Source organism: Schistocerca gregaria, chromosome 5 (assembly GCF_023897955.1).
Source record: "Schistocerca gregaria isolate iqSchGreg1 chromosome 5, iqSchGreg1.2, whole genome shotgun sequence".
Taxonomy (NCBI): domain Eukaryota; kingdom Metazoa; phylum Arthropoda; class Insecta; order Orthoptera; family Acrididae; genus Schistocerca; species Schistocerca gregaria.
In genome coordinates this window covers 333412951-333427427 of record NC_064924.1, presented here as the reverse complement: position 1 = coordinate 333427427, position 14477 = coordinate 333412951, and the positions used below count along the sequence as shown (strand labels likewise).

General features: G+C 37.6%; 1 protein-coding gene across 1 annotated transcript in view; it reads right to left on the bottom strand.

The window, feature by feature from the left end:
- Window positions 1–2621: 2621 nt before the first annotated feature.
- LOC126272782 (minor histocompatibility antigen H13) overlaps window positions 2622–14477 on the bottom strand; it is a 48286-nt gene continuing 36430 nt past the window's right edge. The window contains exons 4-8 of the mRNA XM_049975928.1: window positions 9471–9645; window positions 7700–7883; window positions 7237–7357; window positions 3961–4149; window positions 2622–3162 (exon numbers count right to left, since the gene is read on the bottom strand). Of these exons, the coding sequence (XP_049831885.1) occupies window positions 3093–3162; window positions 3961–4149; window positions 7237–7357; window positions 7700–7883; window positions 9471–9645 (739 nt within the window). The 3' untranslated portion in view covers window positions 2622–3092. The remainder of the gene's footprint in view (window positions 3163–3960; window positions 4150–7236; window positions 7358–7699; window positions 7884–9470; window positions 9646–14477) is intronic.

Sequence of the window (14477 nt, the reverse complement as noted above, 5' to 3'; positions counted from 1 at the left end):
GGAAGAAGCAAAATAGAAACAGTGAATGGTCAAAGCTTATGATGTGCAACATAAGATTCATGGCGTCGTTGCTGGTTGGTCCTGGTGTTGGCCTGCCAAGTGGGATATCTGTGTTCAAACCTCCTTCGCGTCCCCCTTTTTTCCACAAATTTATGAACTCTCTGTTCAGTCACTGATGTGTCTGTTCTCCTTTTATACTCTAGGCAACTGTCATACTATCGACTGGTTATACAACATGCGGTAAGAATATATTACTGTTGTGAGTAAATACGATGAGTAATGAGAGCAGGAGAGATGCTGTTTAGACCTCTCACAGTAATTAAAACAACAAATAAATGGACTTTAACTGTGTTACAACAAAGGAATTAAAGAGTCAAACCTTCCAAAACAGAATGCAAATGGCATGACATGTACTATTTGTCTAGAACAAATAGGAGGTATGTAAATCTGGAGGCCCCTTAATTACACCTCACTGTCACTAAAAGAAATTACACCACGACAAAGATACAAATTTAAACACAGTTAACAGACCCATCAATGGCTGGATAGACAGTCCACAATTATGGGGGGGATTGATGTTGCATATCTTGTTCTTGGACCATTCACTGTTTCTTTCTTTCTTTTTCATAGTTCAGTATACCTTCTTCCTGTTTTCACGCTTGATGTGTGTTCAGTTTCTGTTAGGTTATCCACTGGGCCTTATTCCCACTAATGTGAGGGTGGTGCAATGAGGAGTTTCCCTTGTGAGCAGTGTCACAGATAAAATCCTTGGAGTGGCGACAAGCTTAATGGCAAATGTAAACAAGGAGAACTGTTCTTGTGACAGGGGTCAGGCCACTCCAACCCAATTTTTTTCCCATTCCCCATCACCCCTGGGGACTGAATTTACTTTGACTTTGCAGGCATCTTTCTTGGTTCTTTGTTGGTCATAGACATGGACGATTACTCTACCCACATTGTCAGCACAGTGTCCAACACAACTGATGCCACAATGAACGCACTTGCCCAGATTCTCGCCATCAAAGGGCTCCCCTGAACCAATGTGTCAGAAAGTGGGACCAAATTCATGGTGACAGCTTTTGAACCCTTTTTAGTCCACCACTTCATCCATCAACCAAGGAGAGCATATGGTGTGGATATTACAGCAGCAAATATTGGAAGCAGTGGGAACCACCACCACCACAACTGCAGCATTCATGGTGTTCCTGAGTACATGAAGGACCACTCCCATCCACAACCAGAGCCCAGCAGAGCTCCTCCATGTGGGCAACCACGAACTCTCCTCCAGCTCCTGGCCCCACAGGACTGTGAACCCCAAACCCAGCATACCTGGAAAAATCCCCCTGCTTACAGCAGTATGGACACACTCATATGGGGAGAAAGACATGTGGGTGACAGCTAAGTTGTTTACCACTCATGGTGGTGCATTAAGACATTTGACACACCATGGGATTTGAGTGCTGTCACACCAACCAACTCTGTCCATGTCTACTGACTGCACCACCACTGATGGGCCTCCCAGCTCCAGGTATAATTTCAACTCCAGAAGGCCACCAGCTGTTTTTTTGGACACAAATCATACCACAAATTCACATCATCATCAATCACCATCCTAATGCTTCCCGCTATATGCCCACTTCAGGAGAGAATGTTTTGGTATCCCAGCTCAGCGACTGAAATCCACTGAAAAGATGGAACTGTATGAACCATAGCTGCTAGTCAAAGCTGTTACAGCCATGAGCATGCTCCTCACCATGTCACACAGTACTAATCCAACCCTGGTGCAGTGCTACCTACGCCTCTCTTGCTGACCAAGCAGTACTATAAGTACTCACAGCAGTACTGTAAGTTCCACCACACTGTTGGCCTGCTTTCAGGGGTGTAATCTCATACTCTTCCTAGTCATAATTCAATGTTTTTTATTGTTTCCATTTTGCTAAGTCTTTGTTCCTCTCTTGGGTTACTCACTGAGCCTGTTTGTTTGCTTCGGCATCTCCACTACCATTCTCCCTCATTGCTGACTTCTGTCCGTACTCAGTGACACACTGTTGACAGATCCACACTAGTTGGTCAGTCTCAGTTGGCTTCTTGAGTCTTTCCTTATCTTTTGTCAAATTCCAGTCATAAGTTCATTCCTTAGGGAAGATAGACAGAAGATAAGGAAGGTTAGAAATTTGGGGGGGGGGGGGGGGGGGGGAACACAGACTACTATAGCTCCACTTCAAGAAGAGCTTAGTAAATGATATCGCATGAACTTCAATACCTCATACTACCAATATTGTGTCTTTCCCAAATCATGTCCTATCCTCATTGTAAAACCTGCCCCATGCACATGATCTTCAGCAATTACTTCCAACCACAACATGAACAAAGACAGGGCAACAGGTGAAACTACATATTGTTAAGCTTAGAGATACTCACTGCACAGCGACCAAACCGTGCAAGGGCATGATGAACATACTACCTGCCTCTGGGACAATCAATTTCTGAGGATGCTCTTCAGTAACATTCAAGGGACTTTTGTATCAGTTAACCTGTGCAGGCTATTTGGATCATTCCACCTGATTTCAGTTTCTAGTGAAGCTGTCCTTCTATTTACATGTAACTGAATATTGAAAGAGTAGATGTACATAAAATTTTAATGGTAAAATTATATAAACAAATTCCATAAACAATAGCATTCACAGTCAATTTCACAGCTGTACAATTTTACAAAACCCACTGAAACTTGGCAACAGCATTGAGGATGCTGTGTTTCAGAGGTCACATTAAAAGGAAGCATTTACATGGAATCATTTTCACTCACAGAGGTACTAATTGCTAAGTACAAAAGACTGGAAAACATTTGAAAACTTTTTTGTACCTCTTGTGTGCATTTTCAATACTGAAAGTTTGACAGTTGTCTTCATTCAAGAAGTTATGGAATTCTGGCTTCCTGAATGCATACTGTCATCTCTGCCTTACATTTTTAGATTCAATGTACTTAAGCACTGCTTAAAGGACTTTTCAAGTGCGTAAATTAAGTAGCGTTCAGGAATGAAATAAATGTCTCTGCACCTGTATTTAGATACACGTCTTTTTTTTTTTTTAAATCATTTCTCTTTTTTACTGGTTTTATCTTCTGCAGCTTCTGGTTGTTTTTCCGACGGGTGGTCTTCATACCTGTAAAAATGTCAGTTCATAACACCAAAAAAGTAAGAAAATTGTGAATTAAATCACTTCAATAAATAAGTTAAATTAATTACATTCAATATTTCACTTAATATAATTTAAAATCAAGCTTTTCAAGGCAAGTAAGTACACAAAATTTACAAGATTTCCAGTACAAAATTGTTGAGGCTTTTGAGGTCATTTGTTGACGTATTACCTGTTTGGGTTTTGTCTCAAGATTTTCGGCCAACACTTGCTTAATGATTTTTCAGACGTTTTGTCAGCACAAGCGTCTACTGTCAACAGCTCACCCTTCATACAGGAGCCAGCTACTTGGGCTGGATAGACATCAGAAAAATTGATAAATATCGACTGAAGACCCTGAGACAAAAGCAAACATGCGTATGCCCATTTCCAGTATATTCGCCATAATATGCTTACTTATTCTGCACTTGGCCATTTGCACTCAGTTTGGTGAGCAATAAATGTATTACCACACATACTTTTATACCAGACGCTTTTAGAATTACCCAAATATACATATGTAATTATTTACTGTTATACGACTTCTGATGTATTAACGTCTTGAGTTTTGAGAAAATTTGAGGAGAAGCTATTTTACTAAGGCTTTTCTCTTGAAATTTCTGAAGTAATATATATCCAGTGGCATATGCAATTTACGACCAATTTTGCTACTATTAAGAAGAACTTTAATTCAAGTAGGCCTACAGCCACTAATTCCCATATTTGGGGAACATGAAATACACAGATTTTACTTGACGTAATCGAGAAATAACTAAGAATACTCACTGAAACATTGCCTTGATGTCACCTTTCACAAGAGCTAGAGACAACGGGGTTCCTAAGCAGGCAGGAACAAGATACAACAATGCAGGCTGTGCATGCTTGAATATATGCATTACACATATTGTAGCCATGAGTCCAAGGAAGTATGCAACAAATGTTGCATAGAAATATGTGTTAGAATTTCTTTTCAAGCTGAAACATCACAAGGTAAAACAGAACTGATAAAACAATATTTACCTTTAACAAAGGCCAGTTTTACTAGTATGCATGAGAATATCCAATATATAATAACTATGAGTAAACAATAGTACTATAAATTAAAAATAATATTCTGTCTGGTGCCGCCTCCATGCTTCATGATTGCGGTCTTGTCCTAACAAGCATAACCAAAGGAAAGGAAGTTGCTTTGACCTTTTATATGAAGTTTTCTTATGACTTCATACAAGTAATCTTTCCAAGACCTTGCAGTGTGAAATAGGGAAGCTGTACTTGCAACTGTGCATAATCATTATGGAAACAGTTACAGCAAATTGCACACAAACTCATATTCATGTTTCACAAATATATATTTTCAGTGCAGTGCCAAATTGTACTCACCATGTAGTTCCTGAAATTTTTAATGGGGGGGGGGGGGGGTGTAGGATGTCAAACGGGCCGATTGTTGAAGCAGGAGAGGCACCATAGGACATTTTAATTTCCACTGTCTAGACTTTTACAAATAAATTCATAAAACTGTCAGCATGACCAGGAAGGATTCACACTCATAGCAGTGGAAGTTCAAAAACATAACAAAATATTTTTTTAATTTTTTTTTTACATGTGACATTTCATCATTTTTTTCACTTACTATTGGCTGCATTTGTTGGTACAGGTACATTTTTCTTCATACATAAGCGATTCTTCAATGAATCCTGGACAGCATACAAGGCATACTTACTGGTGTATGAAACTCTAAAGTTTTCCAAATATATTAAAAACTATAGTAAAAATTGAGATAATTATAAAAGTTGAGTTTTTTTTCCTAAACGTGTAGTTTGAAATGTAACCACTCATTCATTTTTTCATAAATTAAATAAATTCTAGAGTTTCATACACCTGTAGGTATGGTTTGTATGCTGTGCAAAATTCATCGAAGAATCTTCTTACTTATGAAGAAAAGTGTGCCTACAGCAACAAATGCAGCCAATAGCAAGTGAAAAATGATGAAATTACACACACTTTTTAAAAAATCCTTTCTTGTCATGCTGACGAAGTTTTATGAATTTATTTGTAAAAACATAAACAGTGTAAATTACAACATCCTGTGGTGCCTCTCCTGTTCAAAGTCGGGCTGTTTGATGTCCCACCCTCCTTAAATTTTGTTTGGAAGCACCCTACACTTAACATTGATTCATGTGTCATATTTTCACTGAATTGTAGAATAGTAAATAAGCTTACATTGTTTGTTTGACAACAATGCATGCCCAACCAATAATATATTCAAGTTTTTAGATCAGTGTTTGCTGAGATGTGGAATATTTGTGGCTGTCAGAACTACCTTTGTCGAGTTAGGTATAGCATATTATATCCTAAAAATTGACAAGTTTTTCAATTATTGTTGAACTTTACACATTTCATACATTTTTACACAATGTGTTCCATCTTTTAACCTTCAACGAGTTCCTTAAGTCTGAATATGGTTTCACTGACACTTTCAGATACAGGTGAAGGTACTAACCCTCACTCCACAGAAGGCCAAGTACTAGTCACTGTCAGTATAGTCAGTGAGGTACTGTTCATATTGAAGGAATTTGACAATCCACAGTATGAAATATAAGCAACAAACTGAAAAATAAGTAAAGCCTTGAAACACAGTGGAAAGGTAACTGTGTTCAAAAATACATTACATCCCCTAAAACATAAGCAAAAATATACAAATGGCAATGGAAAACCTAATAAACAATATCAGTGACTAAGGACATGTTGGAGGATGGTGGAGTTCCTACCCATTCTGTGCAGTGAAGGTTCAATGGAATGGGGTGCAATGCTGTCATCCTGCTGAGACACAGAAGCCTACCCCATTGATGAATCAAAAATGACTAGAAAAGGCAAAAAAGTACAAAAATTGGACTGTTGGTGAATGGAACAAGACAAACTACAATATTATCCTGTTCTTTCTATTATGATAACAGAGACTTCCAAATGTAATGACATTTCATTTTAGGTTTGCTTCCCTAATGAAACTAGTACCCAAATTCTGCAAGACAAAATGGAATTCTTGAGATGCAAGATCCATGAAAATTCCAGAAGGATTGCACAGTTCGAGTCAAGTATCTCCTATCAGTGATGGTTTGCTTTATAGTAGGTAGCAAAGGAAATAGACACTTATATCGTGAAAGGGATGACACATCAAGATACGTTGGCTACCGGTTATTACTTGAAACTCTACTTCATCTTTATGCACAATTCTGCACCATGCCACTACTTAAAATCTGTGACTCAATATTTAAATGAGTCCACCTGCTTAGCTGAGTTTAACGTGATTGCCTACCATGCAATGGACCCGGGTCCAATTCCTGGCGGGTTGGAGATTTTCTCCACCCATGGGTGCAGTGTTGTGTTTTTCATCATTGTTGTCGTCGTCACCACCACCACCACTGACATGCAAGTCGCCCAATGCGGTGTCACGTGAAAAAAGACTTGCAACCTGGTGCCTGAACTTCCCCCGTTTTGGAATGGCTAGGAAACTCACCAGCCATCAATCCAATTGAAGATGTCTGGCAAGGACTAAAGAGGAAGATTGCAAAAGGAGATATACGCACAAACAAGACCAGACTGATGGAAAAAAAGTTGTCACGAAATGACACACAACAACTGAATTGGAGAATATACTGAAGAAACACAATATGGGTATGCCAAAGAACATTAAAGATCTGACCACTTCTAAAGGAGGACGCACCAAATACTGAATACTTTGTTCATCTACATGATTTTTAGTAAAATTGTGTTACGTATTTTTTACTGTAAAACAGTTTAGTAAGTTCACTTAAATGTAGTATCAGTTTTATATAAAATTTAAGTTTATAAAAAAGTGCAGAATAAAATTGGATAGTAAAAGCACCGTGTCCATTTGGGGATAAAATAATTTGGCACCTCCAAAAGTACAAATCACTCAGCCTCCATATCCCAGACAGGTAAACTAGATACAGAACAGTCTTATGGACTGAGGTGTATGTTTTCTATTAATGCAACAGAACAAAACAACTAGTAAAAATATACGATACTGTACATAACACATACCTGTTGTCAAACCGTAGCAGCAATGCAATGAAGATACCAGGTACTACAATATCTCCTAATCCAAGCATAGCAAAGTTGTTAGCTGCTAACCCTTGCTCCAGGAAGTCTTGGGGAAATACAACTGTAATAACAACACTCGTGAACAGAACAATTATTTGAAGAAAACTTTTTTTACTACAAAAACTAATGAAATAACAGAAACTCCAGGAAAAGGATAAAAAATATATGAGGAAAGTCAAACAGCCTCAGTGATACTGACTTACGTGTCACCACAGATGGGTGCAATTGGATGGTTCAACTGTGCACTTAACACTAGGAAAAAAATCAGTAATTGAAAAGCCAGCAAAGTATCTTTATGCACCATGCATAAACTAGCTGCATGGAAATGTTTGTCTTTCCTCATATTTGATTAACATTTTAAGCAAAATCTAAACTTTGAGAAATAATGAAGATAGTAACTTACGTTTGATAGGAGCTTCAAATGATTTAGCAACTGTGACCATCACATTAGTCCCAAAAACCCAGAAGATGTCATAGATAAACAGACCACACAGGAGGATGCAGCCAGTGACAACATTGTTCAAGTGCAGCAGTTCAACACCATTGATGGCAAAGGCAATGCCAAATAAATTGTTGGCTACCCAGTGCTGGGAAAATATATTAAAAGTATTTAAGAGCAGACATCAAGGTTACATAGCATTATGCAATACAACACTAAAGTCATGGCATATATCTCTGGCATGTGGAAACCCAACTTTACAGTTGTACTGTTAGCTACAAAAATGTTGCATAAACTGTAAAACACCAAAATTTTTGGAATAAAAGGAACAAAACCATTGACTAATAACAAAGTGCTGGAATATCTTCACAGGATTTAACCCCAACTTATCGCCCATTTACCATACCACATACAAAATAACATCAGATTATTAATTCAATATTTGTGAAACAATCTTCTTTTTGCCCCATTAACCTTTAGTTAGTTTGTGAAATACAGATATCTCTTTCTTTCTGGTAAACTTCTGCAACTGACAATTTTGTTTACTCCATCTCTTTCTTAAATATCCAATCTGATCTTTCCTCTTCAGTTTTTCAATAAGCATTTGTGGGCCAACTTTTTCCAATTCTTCCAATACATCAAATGTTGAATTCCTTCCTTCAGCCTCCTCCATACTGCTGTTTGTTTCTTGTGTTTTGTGGCTTTACCACATTTCTTACACGCAAGTCATTTGCTTTGTCTCTTTCTTACTAGATTATATGATTTCTGCATTGTATATTAGATTCAATTTCCAATAACTTTTACTCAAAGGTAATTCTGTTTATCTGGTACTCTGCTGCTCTAGTAGAATTCTGTTTGTACCTCCCTCCACCTTTTTTTCCTTTCATAGTACTTAAAACTTTTCATGACTGCATTCCTGTTTCCTGCTGTCTCACAATGCGTTAATTTTCAGCTGTCTGTTTTTCACTCCTGCTCAGTGTACCTAGATCACCATGGAAAATATTTACTCAAACAATGGAAAATCCAGGATGGAATGTAACAATATTATGAAAAGAAAGTTGCTACTCACCATATAGCAGAGATGCCGAGTTGCAGATAGGCACAACAAAAAGATTGCCACAAATAAAGCTTTCGGCCTGCAAGGCCTTCATCAAAACACACACACACACACACACACACACACACACACACACACACACACACACACACACACAACTGCAGCCACAGGCAACTGGAGTCACACCAGGCAGTGTCGCCCCAGTTGCCTGAGACTGCAGTCTCGTGTGTGTGTGTGTGTGTGTGTGTGTGTGTGTGTGTGTGTGTGTGTGTGTTACTGACTGAAAGCTTTTTTGTGACAGTCTTTTTGTTGTGCCTATCTGCGACTCAGCATCTCTGTATATGGTGAGAAGCAACTTTCCTTTTCATAATAGTGATAGTATTTACTCAGTCTTTCACGGAGCCTGTCTTTATCTTCTGATGCACTTCTTCAATTACTATGATAAATTGGAAACTAACATGCTACATTTCTTAGATTAATTTTTAATTAATTAAATTTAATTAAAATCTTAAGTATTTGCCTCATTTGGTTCAAATGATGCACATACATAACCATTCTCATGCAGTCACTGCCTCAGAGTTGTGTGTTTGGGGGACAGATACTGGTTTTGTGTTCAATGATTTCCACTCAATGCTGCACTACTATTTTGTTAGCAACTATTTGTAACTGCAGACTAACCTTTTTGATAAGATACCATGCTCCAATTATCGAACAGAATATCAGGCAAACAACATCATGCGAGGAAAACTGGTAGTTTATTATATCTTCAGAAGCTTCAGGTCCACCACGAGTAAAATGAAGATGGAATGGAATATTAGGTATTGCTGCAGGCACAAGAGAGCTGATCACAGGACTGTAAAATAATCAAAAATATTTAGTATGGTGTAAATAAATGACACAATTTACACACAAAATCGAAACATTCAATATAACAATGACGAAGACATCAATTTCATAATGGTATGTATTCAACACCAAAGTATTCTATATGATACAAAAGGAAAAATCATCTTTAATGAAATGAACATGGCTTCCAGTCTGTTATGAATACCTTAAACAAATTACATCAACTATATTTTTCAATAAGAAAAGTGCAGATACACAGACAGAACCAGTTCTTTCTTATGTCAGCAAATGAAATTCTCTTACTGCAGTGACTGGTAGGTTCCTCCACTTTAACAATATGCCTTGAGAAAACAAATCTCAATTTCACTTCTATCTGATTAACAGGTTATTTTTGATGTTCTCAAGCTCCCTCTTGGATACAGTCTTAAAAAGTTATCCTGTAAATGAGTTTTTGTCTTATAACACTTAATCTATAGTAATATGTGAAAATCTGGCAGTACACATATCCACTACTGACTGAACTGAAATTTGGCATGATTATGCCTGGTATACTTGGTTCAAAGAACGGCCTATAGCGGTTTTGAAAATTTCGTTAATTCAACAATTCAAAATGACTCATTTATATGATGTCATCGTAAACTTTAAACTCATTCAATCAAATTTTTTATAACATATTTAGGACTACAACTAGCTCTTGACTATTTTACTGTAACTTATATAATTAAGTATCAAACTGAAGAACAACCGTACACACACACACACACACACACACACACACACACACACACACACACACACACACAAAAACACACAAAAACACAAACACCACAAACACCACACACACACACAAAAACACAAACACACACACACAAAAACACAAACACAAACACACACACAAACACAAACACAAACACACACACAAACACACACACACACACAAACACACACACACACACAAACACACACACACACACACACACACACACACACACACAAATAATGTTACATTTATGCAAGCTTTCAGAGTCAGTGGCTCCTCCTTCCAGCAGAAGGGCTGAAGGGGAAGGAAGAGGGGTGAAAGAATGGACTGGTGTGGTTTAGGAAAAGGAATAGATTTTGGAATAGTCACCCAGAACAGCAGGTCATGGGAGACTTACTGGACTGGATGAGAAGGAAAGACGGGATCTTTTTCAGGTACAATATTCTGCAGCTTTTAAAAAGTAAAGTTGGCAACCAATTAGATATTTTGCAGTTTACCTAACATTATACACCACATTTACTACAATGAAGATCATCTAACTTTTTCTAAAACATTTAATAGCTTAAATGTATTTTTAGTAAGGGAGGGGATCGAGAAAGTGAGAACTACGTTTTTCATGTGAAGGTATTGTTGTTGTTGTTTTCAGTCCTGAGACTGGTTTGATGCAGCTCTCCATGCTACTCTATCCTGTGCAAGCTGCTTCATCTCCCAGTACCTACTGCAACCTACATCCTTCTGAATCTGCTTAGTGTACTCATCTCTCGGTCTCCCTCTACGATTTTTACCCTCCACGCTGCCCTCCAATGCTAAATTTGTGATCCCTTGATGCCTCAAAACATGTCCTACCAACCGATCCCTTCTTCTAGTCAAGTTGTGCCACAAACTTCTCTTCTCCCCAATCCTATTCAATACCTCCTTATTAGTTACGTGATCTATCCACCTTATCTTCAGTATTCTTCTGTAGCACCACATTTCGAAAGCTTCTATTCTCTTCTTGTCCAAACTAGTTATCGTCCATGTTTCACTTCCATACATGGCTACACTCCAAACAAATACTTTCAGAAACGACTTCCTGATACATAAATCTATATTCGATGTTAACAAATTTCTCTTCTTCAGAAACGCTTTCCTTCCCATTGCCAGTCTACATTTTATATCCTCTCTACTTTGACCATCATCCGTTATTTTGCTCCCCAAATAGCAAAACTCCCTTACTACTTTAAGTGCCTCATTTCCTAATCTAATTCCCTCAGCATCACCCGATTTAATTTGACTACATTCCATTATCCTCGTTTTGCTTTTGTTAATGTTCATCTTATATCCTCCTTTCAAGACACTGTCCATTCCGTTCAACTGCTCTTCCAAGTCCTTTGCCGTCTCTGACAGAATTACAATGTCATCGGCGAACCTCAAAGTTTTTACTTCGTCTCCATGAATTTTAATACCTACAAAGGTATTATAGCTGCCATTTTCAGGGCTACCCTAGCTGAAACACTGTAGTGGGACAACATCTACACAGCTATTTCCACTACAGCTGTTCCTTTTCCTTAAAATCACCACAGAATGTGGTGTGTGATATAAAACTTCAAAATTTAGCTTTTATTGTTATTGATTTATTTGTTCCTTGCATCAAAGCATATTTTGTTTTATAAATAATTTATACACAACAGTTTCAATTAGTAAACAGTGGAGTTATTGAGATTTTTTTACTCATACAGCAAGCTGATTACTAACATTTCTGGTAAATGACAATGACACCCAATGGACAGAGAAGTACTCTTTCTCAAGGATTTAAAAGGGCCAGGGACATGGACCTTTTTGCATAAAAATCTATTTCAACAGCAAGGTAGCTTAACAAAGAACCCACCTACTATCATTCTGCAGAAACAGTGAAGGATCATCTGTCACAATTAGAACCGGACGCTAACAGAATTCATTCTCAGCCTCCTCCTAGAGCTCTGAAGCACATCATGCAACAGATATATGTAGCTACCTTTTAATGGTTTGAGAATCCAGTTTCAATGCCTTTGTCTGGTTCAATCAGGTCCTAAATCTCTTCAACATAGAAAGATATGTCATAACTGAAGCCGACTGACTTCTCTACACTAAACTAGAAGTCATGCACACCAAACACCCTTGCTGTCCAGCCACTGCTGCGTTTACACACAATACTGACGAAGCTGCTGGCAAAGGACCTACTCATACGAGCAACCAACTTCAAAGCAGTGTTTAATTGGATAAATGAGTCAGCTCTTAAGGTAGTATGGATGAAATAACACTAATAATAGCACAACTACATAAGAAACAGAATTGTGTGCCCTTTAACCCTGGGGTCTGTTATGTATTTGAAATCACTCACTCAATATTAATCTTGAGAATGGCCAGCATGTGCATAGTAATCAATATAGCACACACAACAAACAGAAATTTCAACTAAAATTCATGCACAAGACGTTCTTTCAACTGTGACATCATGATGACTTTGCTAACCACAGATAATTACATCATTACGCATGTAAATGTAGAATTTTATCCAAATGAAAGTTTAAGCCTCAGTACTCCAATTAATGGATACTCACACATTAAATAATCTGAATTCTTTGGCTATGTATATATCACTGTGAGATACATCAGCATCGCACCTGTCCTCAGTATATAAAACATGTACAGTTGCCCTTTAGTTTAATGTAATAATGAGGCAGCTAGCCATTAAGCAGAACATAAATCTGCTTGCCAGTAGCTCGATGAGAAAGGTTCTAAGGCACTACCCCATTTGCACAAACATGCAAGACAGTGGGATCATTTTGTATCAACATCCTAATTACCAAAGCTAAGTGATTAGTTTTTAGCACAAGTACATCACTTATTAAAGAAAATATAGGTACAGGTCAATGCTGCTGGCTAATACAGATTAATTAATGCAAAGAAGAATAAAAGAACCATAATGGTTTTAATCATTTAGCAGGCAAACCACACAGGCCACAATAAACTTTATATTACCTTAATATATAAAAACATACTCAGTAGTAAAAATGACTTAACAGAATATGTTATATTTACACAGACAGATGGAATACTACAGTCAATAAATCTGAAATTGGGAACATTTTGAGAGTTTGCTTAGGATTTTCATTGTTTGAATCATAACACCCTAATGCAAAAGTTAACATATTGCAGAATGGCACAGCAGTTTAATGTTTGATTCAGTGTCCTCTGTTGTTTCCAATACATATAAATGATCATGATCTTGCACTTGCAATTTCTGAAGATGCAACTTTTTACTTTTTGTAAGAGAGACAAGTAAACAAATAAAAAATAGTACTTGTACCCTTACTGACAAGGCAGTAAACGAAACACTCGCAAATTTCAACACGTAGTTCAAAGCTGAATCTAGACAAGACTTAGTACATTAGTTCAGTGCTCCTCACAGAACACCACATTGTTTCTCAAACAACTGAATACAAGATATGAAAACTTACTTTCTTGGGAACATAGATAGAACATAACCTCAACTGGACACCACACAACCCGGAATTAATTAAGCACATTGGTTCAATAATGTTTGCAGTATGCATGATTATTACCGCGGATCCTCACACCACCCACAAGAAACAGCTACAAAGGAGCACATCCTGCATCACCCAATACCACCTGAGACTAGAACAACTGAACCACGTCCTTTGTCAGGGCTTTGATTATCTATCACCATGTCCTAAAATGAAGGACATACTAACTTGCATCCTTGCCAGCCCTCCAAAGTGGTGTTCTGTCAGCAACCCAACATCCCCAACATCCTAGTCCATCCCTATGCCAATCCCAATCCCTGTTGCAGGAATCATATCCCTCTGGAAGACTTAGGTGCGAGACCTGTCAAATCTATCCACTCAGAAAATGATTACTCACTGAAAGACAGATTTAACTATACATTTATACTTGGAAATTATGTTACATAAATACTGATTTTAAATATTTCTGGAAACAAAGATGAAAGAAAAGGTTTTGTGTGGAATATTGTCACCCTAATGCCTATATTAGTTGACATTTCAATAAATGAATAACTATTATTTATCTTTACCATC